General features: G+C 40.2%; 1 protein-coding gene across 2 annotated transcripts in view; it reads left to right on the forward strand.

Annotated features, from left to right (window-relative positions):
- LOC124615535 overlaps positions 1-17,656 on the forward strand; it is a 147,266-nt gene that overhangs the window by 52,535 nt on the left and 77,075 nt on the right. For both annotated transcript variants that reach the window (XM_047143499.1, XM_047143500.1), the window contains exons 4-5: positions 5,340-5,521; positions 14,743-14,938. In XM_047143499.1, coding sequence (XP_046999455.1) covers positions 5,340-5,521; positions 14,743-14,938 — 378 coding nt within the window. The remainder of the gene's footprint in view (positions 1-5,339; positions 5,522-14,742; positions 14,939-17,656) is intronic.

Below are 17,656 nucleotides of genomic sequence, written 5' to 3' on the forward strand. Positions count from 1 at the left end.
ATGTTGCAGGAAGTGTCCCCTTATAATAAACTAGCTCATCAGAGAAACAATGCCATTTCGTGAAACTAAAGGAAAGCATCATGAGATGTATGTGAGGGGAAAAAATGCTTGTGAAGAGGAGGTGATGTTGATAAACAAGGTACCATAGCAATGGCTTGAAACCATTAAAGAAGACTGTCACTGTGGGTAATGCTGCGGCTGACTGGCTTCACTTAATGACTGAGAACAGCAGTGTTTGCTTAGAGTTTCAGTGCTAACAGACAAGCAACACTGTTTAAAATGACCACAGAAATCAGTGGGGGATGTGTGACAGATGTATCCATCAGAATAGTGCAGTGAAATTTGATGTTAATGGGCTATGGCAGCAGACAGCCAATGTGAGCACTTTTGCTCACAGTATGACATCACCTGCTCCTCTCCTCTACTGGCCTCATGACCCTATTGGTTGGGCCCTAGATAGCTGGAAAACCATGGCATGGTCATATGAGTCTTGATTCCAGTTGGTAAGAGCTGACAGTAGGGTTGGAGTGTGTTGCAGACTCCTTGGACGAATGGACCCAAGTTATCGATAAGGCACTGTGCCAGCTGGTAGTGGCTCCATAATAGTATGGGCTTTGTTTACATAGAATAGAGTGGATCCTCTGGTCCAACTGAACTGATCATTGACTGGAAATGGTTTTGTTCGGCTACTTGAAGACCATTTGCAGTCAGTCATGGACTTCATGTTCCCAAAATATGATGGAATTTTTATGGATGTCAATGTATCATGTCACCGGCCAAAGTTGTTTGCAATTGGTTTGAAAAACATTCTGGAGAATTTGAGTAAATAATTTTGCCGCCAAGATTGCCTGACATGAATCCCATCGAACATTTATGGGATGTAATCGAGATGTCAGTTCATGCAAAAGAGCTCTACACTGGCAACACTTTCACAATTATGGATGGCTATAGGGGGCAGTATGGCTCCATGTTTGCGCAGAGAATTTCCAACAATTTATGGAGTCCATGCCACATCGAGTTGCTGCAAACCAATTAGTACAGAATAGATTATACCTTCTGACTCAACACATCCTCAATCACATAAGATGGCCTTTTTCACTCAGACATAAGCCATGCAATAGTAAACAGAGAAGAAATAGAGAGAGAGTTGAATTCAATTAAAACTGTAGCTTATGATAATAGATATGATCCATCTATAGGACACAAAATTTTTGAGAAAGAAGCAAGAAATAGAATTATTACCTTAGGTGACTGTAAAAATGAGAAAAGTGAAAATAAAAGGTATATTTCAGTTTCTTTCATAGGCAAAATGTCGTACAGTGTTATCTGTTTGTTGACTTAAAAAATAAGGTTGCAAAGTAGCTTTCTCCACTGATAACAACCTACAGAAAAATTTTAATCCATAATATTAAAACTGCTAATGAACCCTTATGCAGTTAAAGTGTCTACAAGATTACATGTGATTCATCTCCAGTATTTTCTATTGGACAAACTGGGCATGTTTTTAATGTTAGATACAAAGAATAATATTTAGGTAAAAAAGATTCCAAGTCCATAGTGCTATGTTCACAGAACACTTCTTAACATTGGGCCACAATCTGAAAAAGAGTAGAAGAAATTGAGATTGTGCATAAACAAAAGAAAGGGTGGAGGTTGTTTATGTTGAAAGAATTAGAATTTCTTAGACGCACAATAAGGAAAGATGACCTTCTTTTAAATGATCAGTTGCAATCAAGAAACATAGGCTTCTACAATAGTTTCAAGCCATTGCTTGTAACCAAGTAATATCCTGCTGCAGTACATTGTTTATCAACATCACCACCTCTTCAGAAACATTTTTTCTCTCACATCCTTCTCGTGATACTTTCCTTTAGTTTCACGAGATGGCATTGCTCCTCTGATGAGCTACTTTATCATGAAAGGGCACTTCTTTAACATTGTTCTCAAAGTTTAAAAATTTTCTTCTACATTTTTCACTTGAGAAATATGCTACTTCTGTCTTCAAGTTAGTTCAGTATTCTTACTGTCTTTTTATTGAGGAAAATGTAGTAGTTAGTCCAGTTTGAGATTATTTCTTTTAATTTTATCCATTCTTACTCAGTTGTTCTTACAGTACTACATATTGGTAGCAATGTACAGGGAGAGGTCCCCAGTGGTGGGACTGACTTTTTGAAATTGTGTATACTGTGATGTAGATTAATATCCCCCCTATCACACTATGCAGCCATTCATCCTGGTAAGTTATCATAGGTGAGTTACTGATGAAAAAAAATTGGGAATTTTGCATGACGGTCAATATCATTAATTTAGTACCTTCACATTGGCTGGTTGCTTGGAGTAATGGATGGGATAAAGCCCTGACATGGTCAAGGTCATGGGTTCAAATCTTGTCAGATGCTTTAATCTTTTATTTTTAAATTTTTATCAATATTATTTTGATCATTATTTTTATTCAATTAATTGGTTTAAATGTACGGTACCTTTGTTTGTGTTCCTTTATCACATCATTTTCATCATCATTTCAGCTTCTTAATTTCTCTCAATTTTTTCCTGTCATTCTTTTTCCACTTGAATCTTTGTTCACGTAATTTTAATTAATTTTATGTATTAATTTTGATTTAATTTCTTTCATCATCCTATTTTTCGTTCATGTTATTGCAGTCATTATATCTGTTCCTCAATTTTCATTTAAATCTTCATCTCCATTATTTTCTTCATAGTGCCATAGGAATTTAGGCTATGTGTTTTAAATGTTTGTACAATGATTACCATCCAAAAAAGTAATCTTGTAATGAAAAATACATTTTTGACATTATTTCACAGTCAAAATAACTAGATTATTTTGTATTTTGTTTTTTAACTGATATATTGGCATTCACAAATATTTAAATAGTATAACAGATAAATATAATTAAATTCAAATTCACAAAAATTCCAAGTGGAAAAAGAATGATGTAAAGAAAAAATGAGAACAAGTGAAAAAATTTCATACTGTAATTTGTATGTGGCAAAGGAATACAAATAAAAAAATTACAATTAAATCAATTAATTGGATAAAATTGATGATCAAAATCATTTTGGTAAAGACTTAAATATAAAAAAAATTAAAACATTTGATGAAATTCGAGCCCATGACCTTCAGCATGTGAAGGTCTTAGTGTAACCATTACACCACATAACCAGTCTACATAAATATTCTCTTTTAAAGCTATTAAGTTTACATAAAACTCCAATTTTTTACTCATCAATTACTTGCAAATGAGGGCTCACCAGAGTGAGTAGCTGGAATCTTCACCTACATCTCTAGATAGATGGTTTCAAAATGTTAAGTCAGTCATGGTGCACTCATGTTATAGAACAACATTAGGTTTTCATTGTAGATCAGATAATTCTGCCCCTGAACTTACTATTTACTGCAATTTCTTCTGTGAACAGTCACTTCTCTAGCTACTAAAATCAACTTTCTCACAATTTTCTTAACCTGTCTTCTGTTGATATTCGTAAACTTTCCATTTGCATGTTACATTCACTTTTTTCTTGTTATTATTACAGACAAGCAAACAATTGGAAATTGGAAATTTTATACTTGACTTATATAGAGACAGTGTTCAAAGAACTAATAGGCCAGACAGATTTCCATGGTGGTTGACAGCAAATCTTATGAATGCAGTTCAGTGATAACCAAACTAAAGCTTGTCATTGTTTTTTACCTTGCAACCAGCGCCTTCTCCAAATTACATATCAGTGCCATCCACTATCAAGAACCCTCTGAAAAAAAACTTAGTAGTATTGGGTACCAACTGTCACAAACAACATACAGGTTGTTCGGAAATTCCCATTACAAACTTCTAGGAATTATAGTGGAAGTGAGTACATAACATTTTGAACAGAGATCCATGTCAGGGAACATGCTGTTTTTGTGCTACAGTTGTTTGAAAACATGTTTGCTAGGTAGGTATGCAACAAGGTAGTCGTGGTGTGGGTGGTCACATTGGATTGGCTGATGTCGTTTGACACCTATCGCACCTCTCTGACATGGTTGGAGCCTCGTCTGTGTGTGTATATGTGTGTGTGTGGGGGGGGGGGGGGGGGGGGCGCGTTGCACCGTGATTGGGTACACATTTGCAGGGTACACCAACATGACCTTTGTGAATGGTGAAGCTCACAGTAACGGAAGAGCTGCTCATTGCCTTTATCAAGATTGTGCTGCACAACATACGACTTCATCGCATAACATTTTTGCCACAATTACGCAACTGCTTCAAGAAAGGGTACCTTCACCATCAGCAGGCATGACTGTGGTGCTCCAAGGAGACGCTGCACACCAGAATTGAAAGAGGCATTACTGCATCACATTGAAGAGAACCTGTTAATGAGTACAAGAGTAATGAGTGAAATTGTAAGAGATGTGATGTACTGGGTCATGCCTAATTAGTTATGCATTTATAACGTGTTTTAAATGGTTGTAGCACAGAAATGGTACATTTCCAAACATGAGTTCCAATTCATTTATCTACTCACTCTCCTCGACAAGTCCTAGAAGTTTGTAACTGGAATTTCCAAACGCCCTGTATACACACCTATAACGACACATTTTCCTTCATGTAGGAAGAGTCTTCACTCAATTATGCTCACTTGCAGAAGTTGTTAGTGCATTTGTGACAAAATTTGAATATGCAAATTTTTGTACTGTTTCCACAAAGTGGGCAGGACATGTAGCCTTACTCCCTTGCTGCTGGTATTGTAATAGATAGATGATATTAGAAAATGTGGAAAAGTATCACGTGTGCATATATGTGAAGGCTGAATGAAAGGTAAAGTGTAGATGAGGTCTTTATCCAGAAGTGAATGTTAAATGGCTTAAGATGATAAATGTTTTGGTTACAATTTTGTGTAGTCTGTAGACTCCTACATAATATGTCACTCTTTGAAAAAAAAATGTATGGTTCATGGAGGTTTGTTTGTCCTTTATTATGTTTAAAGCTTCTCTTGAAATTTATTGGAATATATTTTACAGATTAAAAAAAAAATTGCTTTTGTATGATAAATATAGCCTTTAGGGAAAAAAACAGCAAACATGAAATTATAACCATAAAGTCAATGTAACTATATCTTAAACATCAAAATACTATCCATGTATATTTATTGAAGAGGATACTATTTATTATTAATTTCCACCACTTCACTCTGAAAACGTGGCATTCCACATTCTATTGCAAAATTACATTCTGTCCATGTCACATTAGTTTTTGATACAGTATAACTACTTATATATTTGATGTACTGAAGATCTGATGCAAAATATGTATTGGAACATGATTGTGTTAAATTCTTTTCAGTGTCCAGTGGATGGTTGTGGACGATGTTTTACTACTATTTACAACTTGAATACACATGTAAAATTACATGAGCGTCCCGCAGTAATGGTTTGTCCTGTTGAATCCTGTGGTGCAAGATTTCAAACAAAAAGAAGCATGGAAGTTCATATGAGAACTCATGATAGTCTTCATGCTCCATACAAGTAAGTGCCCAGAGTAGTAACACTGAAATTGCATGATGAGAGTTATGTAGGTAGATTACCTTCATGTCTGTGAATTCAAGGGCACAATGCACTCTGACACTTCACTGGTAGCAATGAAGAATGCCTTTATTAAAGTCATTGGACAAGAACAACAGGTAAATTGGACACATGTCCACAAAACAAAATCAGAGCCACTGCTTGATGACAGGTCACCATGTGAGTGAGAGCAGGAAAATAGTGGTGCCACCTGAGGTGAATTTGGTGCCTCAGTGCGTTGCAGAGATTCCTGTAAACCTGATGCTAAATGTCAGCAGTACACACACACACACACACACACACACACACACACACACACACATATATGCAAACACAACTTGCACACACGTCTGCAGTCTCAGAGAGCTGAAACTACACTGCAAGCCGCAGCACCAAAGCATGATGGGAGCGGTGACTAGGTGGGGGTTAGGAGGAAGCTGGGGTGGGGAGGGGGAGGGATAGTATGATGGGAGTGGCAGACAGTAAAGTGTTGCAGTTTAGACGGAGGGCAGGAGAGAAGGTGCGGAGGGGGGACGGGGGTAAGTAACGGAAAGGAGAGAAATAAAAATAAAAAGAACCTACACAATATATGAAAGAGGAAGCTGCCTGGTAGAATTTTGCACAGAGCACAACATAATCATAGCTAACACTTGGTTTAAGAACCATGAAAGAAGGTTGTATACATGGAAGAACCCTGGAGATACTAAAAGGTATCGGATAGATTATATAATGGTAAGAAAGAGATTTAGGAACCAGGTTTTAAATTGTAAGACATTTCCAGGGGCAGATGTGGACTCTGACCACAATCTATTGGTTATGACCTGTAGATTAAAACTGAAGAAACTGCAAAAAGGTGGGAATTTAAGGAGATGGGACCTGGATAAACTGAAAGAACCAGAGGTTGTACAGAGTTTCAGGGAGAGCATAAGGGAACAATTGACAGGAATGGGGGAAAGAAATACAGTAGAAGAAGAATGGGTAGCTTTGAGGGATGAAGTAGTGAAGGCAGCAGAGGATCAAGTAGGTAAAAAGACGAGGCCTAGTAGAAATCCTTGGGTAACAGAAGAAATATTGAATTTAATTGATGAAAGGAGAAAATATAAAAATGCAGTAAATGAAGCAGGCAAAAAGGAATACAAACGTCTCAAAAATGAGATCAACAGGAAGTGCAAAATGGCTAAGCAGGGATGGCTAGCGGACAAATGTAAGGATGTAGAGACTTACCTCACTAGGGGTAAGATAGATACTGCCTACAGGAAAATTAAAGAGACCTTTGGAGATAAGAGAACGACTTGTATGAATATCAAGAGCTCAGATGGAAACCCAGTTCTAAGCAAAGAAGGGAAAGCAGAAAGGTGGAAGGAGTATATAGAGGGTCTATACAAGGGCGATGTACTTGAAAACAATATTATTGAAATGGAACAGGACGTAGATGAAGATGAAATGGGAGATACGATACTGCGTGAAGAGTTTGACAGAGCTCTGAAAGACACAAGTCGAAACAAGGCCCCGGGAGTAGACAACATTCCATTGGAACTACTGACGCCCTTGGGAGAGCCAGTCCTGACAAAACTCTACCATCTGGTGAGCAAGATGTATGAAACAGGCGAAATACCCTCACACTTCAAGAAGAATATAATAATTCCAATCCCAAAGAAAGCAGGTGTTGACAGATGTGAAAATTACCGAACAATCAGTTTAATAAGCCACAGCTGCAAAATACTAACACGAATTCTTTACAGACAAATGGAAAAACTAGTAGAAGCCGACCTCGGGGAAGATCAGTTTGGATTCTGTAGAAACACTGGAACACGTGAAGCAATACTGACCTTACGTCTTATCTTAGAAGAAAGATTAAGGAAAGGCAAACCTACATTTCTAGCATTTGTAGACTTAGAGAAAGCTTTTGACAATGTTGACTGGAATACTCTCTTTCAAACTCTAAAGGTGGCAGGGGAAAAATACAGGGAGCGGCAGGCTATTTACAATTTGTACAGAAAGCAGATGGCAGTTATAAGAGTCGAGGGACATGAAAGGGAAGCTGTGGTTGGGAAGGGAGTAAGACAGGGTTGTAGTCTCTCCCCGATGTTATTCAATCTGTATACTGAGCAAGCAGTAAAGGAAACAAAAGAAAAATTCGGAGTAGGTATTAAAATCCATGGAGAAGAAATAAAAACTTTGAGGTTCGCCGATGACATTGTAATTCTGTCAGAGACAGCAAAGGACTTGGAAGAGCAGTTGAATGGAATGGACAGTGTCTTGAAAGGAGGATATAAGATGAACATCAACAAAAGCAAAACCAGGATAATGGAATGTAGTCAAATTAAATCGAGTGATGCTGAGGGAATTAGATTAGGAAATGAGACACTTAAAGTAGTAAAGGAGTTTTGCTATTTGGGGAGCAAAATAACTGATGATGGTCGGAGTAGAGAGGATATAAAATGTAGACTGGCAATGGCAAGGAAAGCTTTTCTGAAGAAGAGAAATTTGTTAACATCGAGTATAGATTTAAGTGTCAGGAAGTCATTTCTGAAAGTATTTGTATGGAGTGTAGCCATGTATGGAAGTGAAACTTGGACGATAAATAGTTTGGACAAGAAGAGAATAGAAGCTTTCGAAATGTGGTGCTACAGAAGAATGCTGAAGATTAGATGGGTAGACCACATAACTAATGAGGAAGTATTGAATAGAATTGGGGAGAAGAGAAGTTTGTGGCACAACTTGACCAGAAGAAGGGATCGGTTGGTAGGACATGTTCTGAGGCATCAAGGGATCACCAATTTAGTATTGGAGGGCAGCGTGGAGGGTAAAAATCATAGAGGGAGACCAAGAGATGAATACACTAAACAGATTCAGAAGGATGTAGGTTGCAGTAGGTACTGGGAGATGAAGAGGCTTGCACAGGATAGAGTAGCATGGAGAGCTGCATCAAACCAGTCTCAGGACTGAAGACCACAACAACAACACAATATACTTGTCCATCCTTACACAACCTCTGCTCCCAATCCCTTACCTCATGGCTCATACCCCTGTAATAGACCTAGATGCAAGACCTGTCCCATACATCCTCCTACCACCACCTACTCCAGTCCAGTCACTAACATCACCTATCCCATCCAAGGCAGGGCTACCTGTGAAACCAGTCATTTGATTTACAAGCTAAGCTGCAACCACTGTGCTGCATTCTATGTAGGCATGACAACCAACAAGCTGTCTGCATGAATGGCCACCGACAAACCGTGGCCAAAAAACAAGTGGACCACCCTGTTGCTGAGCACGCTCCCAAAGATGATATCCCTCATCTCAATGACAGCTCCACAACCTGTGCCATATGGATCCTTCCCACCAACACCAACTTTTCTGAATTGCGCAGGTGGGAACTTTCCCTGCAGTACATCCTACATTCCTGTAACCCTCCTGGCCTCAACCTTCGTTAGTCACTGTCCCCATCCTCCAGCCCCCTCCCTGTTCACATTCCAGAACTACACAGCCATCATTCCACTGCCACACCCAGTCTTTTAATTTCTTTTTATTTCTATCCCCCCTCCGCACCTTCTTTCCTGCCCTCCGTCTAAACTGTAACACTTCACTGTCCAACACTCCCACCATACTATCCCTCCCCCTCCCTGCCCCAGCCTCCTCCTTACCCCCACCAAGTCACCACTCCCATCATGCACTGGTGCTGCTGCTCGCAGACGTGTGTGTGTGTGTGTGTGTGTGTGTGTGTGTGTGTGTGTGTGTGTGTGTGCGTGTGTGTGTGTGTGTGTGTGTGCGTGTGTGTGTGTGTGTGTGTGTGTGTGTCTACTGCTGACAAAGGCCTTAATGACCGAAAGCTATAATTGTGTGAATCTTTTTGTTTTGCCTATCGCGACTCAGCATCTCTGCTATATGGCGAGTAGCATCCTGGATTTTCCATTGTTCAATTTTTGTTTGGTGTTAAATGTGTTTGTTTATCAGCAGTGGATGCTATGTGGAGTCTTCCACTGCTCAGTTGTTTATTAGTGGCAGTTGCTTTGTGACAAGAATGTTGCCTTTAATCTAATTGTATAATGATACAGCCAAGTTACCAGGAACATACTGCATATAGATGCAGTACGTCTCCCCTCTTTAGGAAGAGATGGTGGAGCCGTCTAAAGATTTTGAACATTGGAGGTGAGGGGCGCACCCCAAAGGCAAGGTCTGTGACATGACTCTGATGCAGATAAGACGATGAGCCATAAGTGGCATCGGTGCCTGATGAGAGATGCTGCTCAACCAGTGGCGGCCGTCCAGACACGATGTTTCCGATAGCCTATTGAAGTGTGATGGGCCATGTAAATAATAGCTGCAGGGTCCCCCTGAGAGGGCAACTATGTAGAAGTGTTGCTGGATGGAGATAAGTGGATGGTGGTCTGCATCATACGAAGTCCTCTCCCTGAAAACACTTCCTGTAAATGAGACATGAGATGTAAATGCTCGGCCAACACTGCACTCCCTACAGGAGACAGAGGTGTGAGGATGGAAAGCTGGGACCCCAGGAAATGGCCCAGATAGTGTTTGGTGAGAGCCCAACATGACCTACAGACAACAGTGCCTGCAGGGTGTTGGGCATCAGCAGCTGATGAGAACAGGGCTCAACCAATGTCGGCAAGCCGAACAATGACGGTGTAACTGCAAGGTTGATGATGCCTGTGGGGTGATGGGGGTAAGCAATTGATGGGAGCCAGTCCAGCAAATTAGGCAGCTGGAACAAATCTGCCAATGGAAGCTCTGAGAATTGAGCCACAGGAATGGCCAGCATAAGCCTTGAACTGAATGGTAAACACAGTGAGCTATGAGTGTGTTCACGAGGCCAAAGGACTGACATAGAGGTTGGGAATTTCAGCAGTAATAAAGGACAAAGTAGAGGAATGCTGAGAAAAGTATGAAAAAGACGAGTCAGAAAAGTGGGGCAGTGACTTGGGAAGTGGCCAGGACGGGGGCGGGAGTTTGCCGGGTCGGAGGCTGGGGTGGCCGGGCCAGCTGTGGGAGTTGGTCATTGGTGAGTGGAGACAGTGGACTGACAGGTTCGGCCAGCTTAATTCCAGCAGCTCTTCCAAAGCAAGCAAAAAGACCGCCACCATCACCATCAACACCAACAACAACAACAACAACCCTCATTCTTCTGGCCCCATCATATCTGCAAGAATCCTAATGCCTCATGTAAATAGTGCTGTTACATACTGGGAAGTCAAATGAAAATGAGACAGGTGGGAAAAAAAGAAGAAAAGTAAGTTAACTGTTGATTACTATTAGTACATTGATAACTATTAATACATTTATCCCATGGAGAGAAAAAACAGATAGTCACTGCCATCATGTAAAGATGTTTGCAGTTGCTTGTGTAACCATGATTATACCCATCTTTGCTTAATCTGAAGCAAATCAACGGCCACAAATGTCTTTGTTCAGGGCTCCAAAACTTTTGAAATAGCTTGAGAAGAAATCAGGACTGTGGAGGACGTATAAGGGCTTCCCAGCGAAACTTCTTCAGCATATCTAAACAACCTGCTGTGCTATTTGTTAGGCATGCTCGATGCAAGGACTGTGAGTTGTATTTGTGTGTTACTTTTTACTATGGAAACTAGAAAAGAGGAACAGCAAGATGTAATGCGTTTTTTGACTCTGGAAGGATGTCAGGAAGTGAAATTCATGTAGGAGTGTCTGCTGTGTATGGTGAACACACTATGTCATGGGCATGTATGTTTATGTGCGAGAAATGATTTCTAGAATGTCAGATGTCATTGAAAGACAGAAGTTGGCCAGGACAGATTCATCATGTCATTACCCCTTCTGTCATTGCTGCAGTGAATGCTGCCATCAGAAATTACTGACAATAGATGTTGGAAACATTCACCTCATGTTGGGTGTCACACCATCATGACAGAACAGCTGGAGCTCTTGAAAATGTATGTACATTTGATTCCCAAAGCCTGATGGAGCAGCAGAAGTTGAACATAATGCCAACATCACTGCAGCACCTGGAACGGTATTGAAATGAAGAATATTGTTTTCTGTCCCATAGAGGGAGATGAAACTAGGAGTCATCATTTTGAGCTGAAGAGCAAGTATCACAGTCGGCAGTGGGCTTCACCTCCAACCAAAGAAGTCCAAAGCCGAGGATGTGCCAGCTCTGGGAAAGTCATGACGACCTCCTCCTCCTCCTCCTCCTCCTCCTCCGTTTTTTACACTGCACGTCCCCGCTGCTCATTGATTTTCTGGAACACAGTGCCACAATTAACATACAGCAGAACATGGACACTTTGCAAAAGTTGGAGTGTGTCATCAAATCCAAACACCCAGGAATGTTAACAGATTTCATCATTCTGTTGGAGGATAATGCCAGCCCACATGTTACCAAGAATGTTTTCACTATGCTGCAGAAATTTCGCTGGGAAGCCCTTACACATGCTCCCTACAGTCACAGTCTCTCCCTATGCAATATCCAAATTTGTGAAGTTGTGATGAAAGACATTCATGGCCACCGATTTGTTTCAGATAAGAGGTGCATGCCTGGGTACAATTATGATTCTGTAGACAACTGCAAACTTTTTCCATCAAGGCATTGACTTGACTTTCTTGTCTCACAATGGGACAACTGTATTAACAGTTACTGTTATTACTTTCAAAATAATAAATAGTTTATTTACTTTTTTCCATCCGTCTCGTTTTCATGCAACTACCCCTTATAAAACCTTGTGGACATACTCAGCATGTACAATTTGATGCCACATGGATGCCTTTTATTTTGTGTATATTGTCTAAACAGCATCCCCCTCCTCCCTCCCAGATAATTGATACATATAATGATACATCTCTTCACACATACCACAGTGGATATAATCTATTCTGCTGTTGAAATAATTTGTCATAGGTCATTTCTTGTATAACTGGTCATCTGATTTCACATATCTGGGTGTGGTTTATTAGCAAAATTTAACAAGTGTAAGATGATCACATATTTGTCTCTGGTCATGTATCTTTATTTCCAAACAACAACAAGGTTGTCTTGTTGTTAGAAGATTTTATATTGCTCACATGTAATGAAATTCGTAAGAAGACAAGTTTTCCAGTCACAAATCATAGATGTGTCCATCACATTTTCACTCAGATATGTACCCCTGCATTGTCATTCATTTCATCAACTGCAAACTGTAGTATGTCATTGGTAAGCTGTAGCCTAAGAAAATCCGTTTGCCTACATCTACATACATACTCCACAAGCCATTGTATGGCATATGACGGTGGATACCATGTACCACCACTAGGCATTTCCTTTCCTGTTCCACTCATAAATAGAGCAGGGGAAAAAAGATTGTCTATAAGCCTCAGTAATAGCCCTGATTCCTCTCATCTTATCTTTCTCGTCTTTACATAAAATATATTTTGGTGGCAGTAGTATCATTCTGCAGTAGCCTGAAATGCCGATTCTCTAAATTTCCTCCGTAGTGTCTCATGAAAAGAATATTGTCTTGCCTCTAGGGATTCCTATTTGACTTCACAAAGCATCTCCATAATACCTTCGTGCTACTCGAACCTACCGGTAATAAATCTAGCAACTTGCCTCTAAATTTCTTTGATGTCTTCCTTTAATATGGCCTACGGGGGATGCCAGACACTAGAACAGTACTCAAGAATGGGTCACGCTACTGTTCTATGCAGCATCTCATTCATAAATGAGCTACACTTTTCCAGAATCATTCCAATAATATAGAGTCGACCATTCGCCTTCCCTTCTACCAACCAGATGTGCTCATTCCATTTCGTATTCAGTGTCAACTTTGTAACATTATGCCTAGATGTTTAGTTGATATGACTGTGTGAAGCAGCATGCTACTAATGGTGTATTCAAACATTACAGGATTGTTTTTCCTACTCATCCATATTAACTTACATTTTTCTACATTTAGAGAAAGCTGAAGCTGCCACTCATTGCACCAAATAAATTCTCTCTGTCATCCTGTATCCTCGTACAGTCAGTCAAGGATGACAGCTTCCCTTACACCATAGTGTCATCAGCAAACAGGTGCAAATTGCTGCTCATTCTGTCCATAAGATCATTTATTTATAAGGGGGATAAAGTACCCAGTTGTGAGATGGTGCACACAGAAAATGAACTGCTCAGGTAGCACTGAGCCATTGAAATTTATTTCTATAAAAAGAAAAAAATATTGAAAAACAGATTCTCAGTGAAATGAGTGTAAGAGATTTTCTTGATCAATTAAAGAAATGTCACTCATTGAATATAGTTTTACAAAGGTGCAAAAGAAATCACACAATCTGTCACCTGGGTTATTCTGTTAATTGGAATCGGTCACGGTAATAATTGGTGGTTGCACTGGTGTTGTCTGGCCCTATAGTGCTGTATTGGAGACTTATTGTTTTACTTGGAATCGGACTCAGCATCAGACTGCCTGCCTGCCTGCCGGCTTTCACCTCTCAGCAGTGTAAGGAGTAACCAGAAACAATGCATGGTTCAGATTCAATGTTAAACATTAAGTCCCCTTTCACCAGTTGGATAACTGGGATAGGTTAAGGACATACAAGCTGTCAAAGTGAAGATGGTGCACCAGGCCATTGAACCACATGAAAAAAATGATGGTGATGGTGATGGTGATGGTGATGGTGATGGTGATGGTGATGAGGATGGGGAGGAGGAGGAGGAGGAGGAGGAGGAGGAGGAGGAGCTGCTATGTGCGTATCACAACAACGTAAGTCCTACTCGCACTTTTGTTAAATCCCTGATTAGCCTACTAAATTAAGCACGTCTTCTTTGTTTTTTCACTCTTGGCATTTAGTTTTTTGCAATTCTCATCTTATTGGTTCTTTTGTTGTAAATCCTTTCTTGGACAGTTCCTTTCATCATGAAATGTAGTAATAATTAACACTTTGATAATTATGTTACTGTTTCATTTAACAATGCTTTCATGTAAGATAGAAGATTTATATAATAAGTGTGCAGTAGTAAATGAATGTGTGTGCTTCCCACTAAAAGCTATGTGTCAGAAACGTAAGTTACTGTGAGCTCTATTAGTCGTATTTATGACTTGTTGTATACTGTGAAAAGTGATACACATTTTTAATGCAGTTCTGTTTATCTTATTCTGTGCTTAGTGTCTCCATTTACAATTTCTGATATTCAACTGAGATTGACTTTCACATTTTAGGTGCCCATTTGAAGGTTGTGGCAAGCTATATTATTCATCAAATTGCCTTCACTCTCATTCTCGTGTTCATCTGCATAAAGAAGAAGAACTGCGCTGCCCATGGGAAGGTTGTGGAAAGCTATTTGATCAACCTTGTAGACTAAAAGCTCATATGAGGATACACACTGGTGTCAAGCCATATAAATGCACATTTAAGGTAACCAGTTCCACAGAATATTTTGTATCTTACCATACCTCTCTACTGGTCCTGCAATGGTATCACTGGTAAGTCACAATTTGCTACTTGTGTGAATTAAATTTTGATTTCTTCTATGAACTATATAGTTCAGTGTGAGTGATACTGAGAGAAAAGTCTGTGCAAAGCAAAAACCTTCTGCGATTCTGGGGCATTACAGCCACCTGTATGTTTTATCACATTTATTTCAGTATGTAGGGTGATAGTTGTAGTGATCTTGGTTTGTAAGAGTTGCAAATATAATGTTTCTGGACAATGTGGATTAGTCACACTCCTCTTCAGGTAAACTGTCAAAAAAAGTTTCCTAGCTGATGCAAGGTGACCCCTTGTGGCATGCTGTGCCAGAGTGTCTCAAAAATAAATCATACTCCCACACTACAAGAAACAATAATGATGTTATATGTTATCAAAATAGATTTTATCATGCTCTTAGCAGTTTCCTCTGTCTAAGTTTGCACAAGGTCCAACAGAATATGTTCTTCAGTGACAACTTTTCTTGCTATACAGGTCATAAAGTCACAGCTTTCACACTATTTAATGTAATTGGATAGATAAAAAATCTGCTTACCAAATGGTGGCAGGAGAACACACGTATAGAGAAGCTTTTATGTGTGCACGCTTTCAGAGCCACTGGTTCAGAGAGCTTGCAGACGTAAAATCTTTTTCATATACATAGCTTAAGTAATGCAAAAGAGTTGCACAATTCTCGTATTAACCTAACATTTTTTTCTTCCAAGTAATTCATGGGAATGTGGCTGTTCAAAACTCAAGACAACCACCAATATTTTGACCGGCATGAATGATGCAAGAGATTGCAGCTAAATCTTCTGACAAACTTTCAGAATATGGAATGACATGGGCCATGTGAACTAAGGTCAAAGTACCACTTCATACTGAGCTGGTTGGTGACAACTGTCAGCCTAAGATACAAATCAGTACGAGTTGCTTCCCATAAATAGCACATCCAAACAAACCACAATACTTCCTCCTGACCAATACTTCAAGGAAGGGGGAGGCAGCCATCCTTTTCCACCTCCATAGTGAAACAAATATTTTCTAAAAAAACTGTGCAAATTCTCTCTTCCATGAAGCCAAATAACAATAGTGTCATCTATGTATGTAAAAAAGAATGGAAGTTTCAGTGCTGATGACTCCAGGGCACATACATGAAATTTTATATCAAAAAATTGGCAAAATAGTTAATAAAGTACCCCCTGATACAATCTCATCCATCTGCCCATAGAACTGATCACTCAGTAGAAAACAGAAAGAAACATAAGTGATATCTGGCATTCCCCAAAGAAGTGTTGCATGCCCTCTGCTGTTCCTAATCTATATACATTATTTAGGTAACAATCTGAGCAGCCCTCTTAGATTGTTTGCATGTGAGACTATCGTCAAAATCAACTGCAAAATGATTTAAACAAAATGTCTGTATGGTGTGAAAAATGGCAATTGACCCTAAATAATGAAAAGTGTGAGGTCATCCACATGAGTACTAAAAGGAATCAGTTAAATTTCTGTTACACAGTAAATCACACAAATCTAATGGGTGTCAATTCAACTAAATGCCTCGGGATAACAATTATGAGCAACTTAAATGTAACAGTCACATAGATAATACTGTGGGGAAGCCAAATAGAGATGGTGTTCTATTCACAGTTAGAAGATGCAATAAATCTGCTAAAGAGATTGTCTAGCCTACGCTTGTCTGTCCTCTGCTAGAGTATTGCTGTATGGTATGAAATCCTTACCAAATAGGATTGTTGGAGGACATCGAAAAAGTTCAAAAGAGGACAGTTCTTTTTGTATTATCGCAAAATACGGGAGAGATTGTCACAGATGACACGAGTCGGAGGCATTCTTCATTGTGGCAAGATCTTTTCACAAAACTTTAACTTTCTCCTTCAAATGCGAAAATATTTTGTTGATGCCGACATACATAGGGAGAAAGATTATTGTAATAAAATAAGAGAAATCAGAGCCCACCAGGAAAGATTTAAGTGTTAATTTTTCCTATGCTCTGTCTGAGAGTGAAACGTTAGAGAAATAGTGTGAAAATGGTTCAGTGAACCCTCTGCCATGTGTAGTAACACTGTTCACGTTTACGTCGCACTTCACTTAGCGTAGACCGGGACTGTGTTCTAGGCATGCCCGATGTTAACTGACTGGGCACGGCCCGTGCTGCCGGAATTGTTGTTGTTGTTGTTGTTGTTGTCATGCTGGCAGAGGTCACGTCCGAATTCTCGCGTGCCCTCTGGTGGACGGGACTCTACTTGCGGCAACTACCGTCCGTGACGCGCCGTACCAATGTGCGCCTCCCGCGATCTTTCTGGTGGCTACTACACTCCTCCTCCTTCGGGGGGTGAAGCCACTGTGATCCACTGCGTCGGAAAGTGGAGCGTCGGGCAGGAGCGATGACCTCCACATCCATTGGATGGCCGGAGTCGAGGGGATCCGCCAACCCTGGAGCCGGAACCTTCGAATACGGCTGGAAGTGACCCACACGAAGAGGCCCCCGTCGTCCCACAACCGGAGCCCGGGACAGAACGGGCGACAAGCTGTCGAACTCCGGATCCTGCTCCACCCCGGGAGGGGCAAGACCCAGTGGCGGGGACGAAGGGGAAGGGACGACCACAGGTGAACCAACCTCCTGAGAAACCGGGCCTGCTAGGGGGC

This window comes from Schistocerca americana, chromosome 5 (genome assembly GCF_021461395.2).
Source record: "Schistocerca americana isolate TAMUIC-IGC-003095 chromosome 5, iqSchAmer2.1, whole genome shotgun sequence".
NCBI lineage: Eukaryota > Metazoa > Arthropoda > Insecta > Orthoptera > Acrididae > Schistocerca > Schistocerca americana.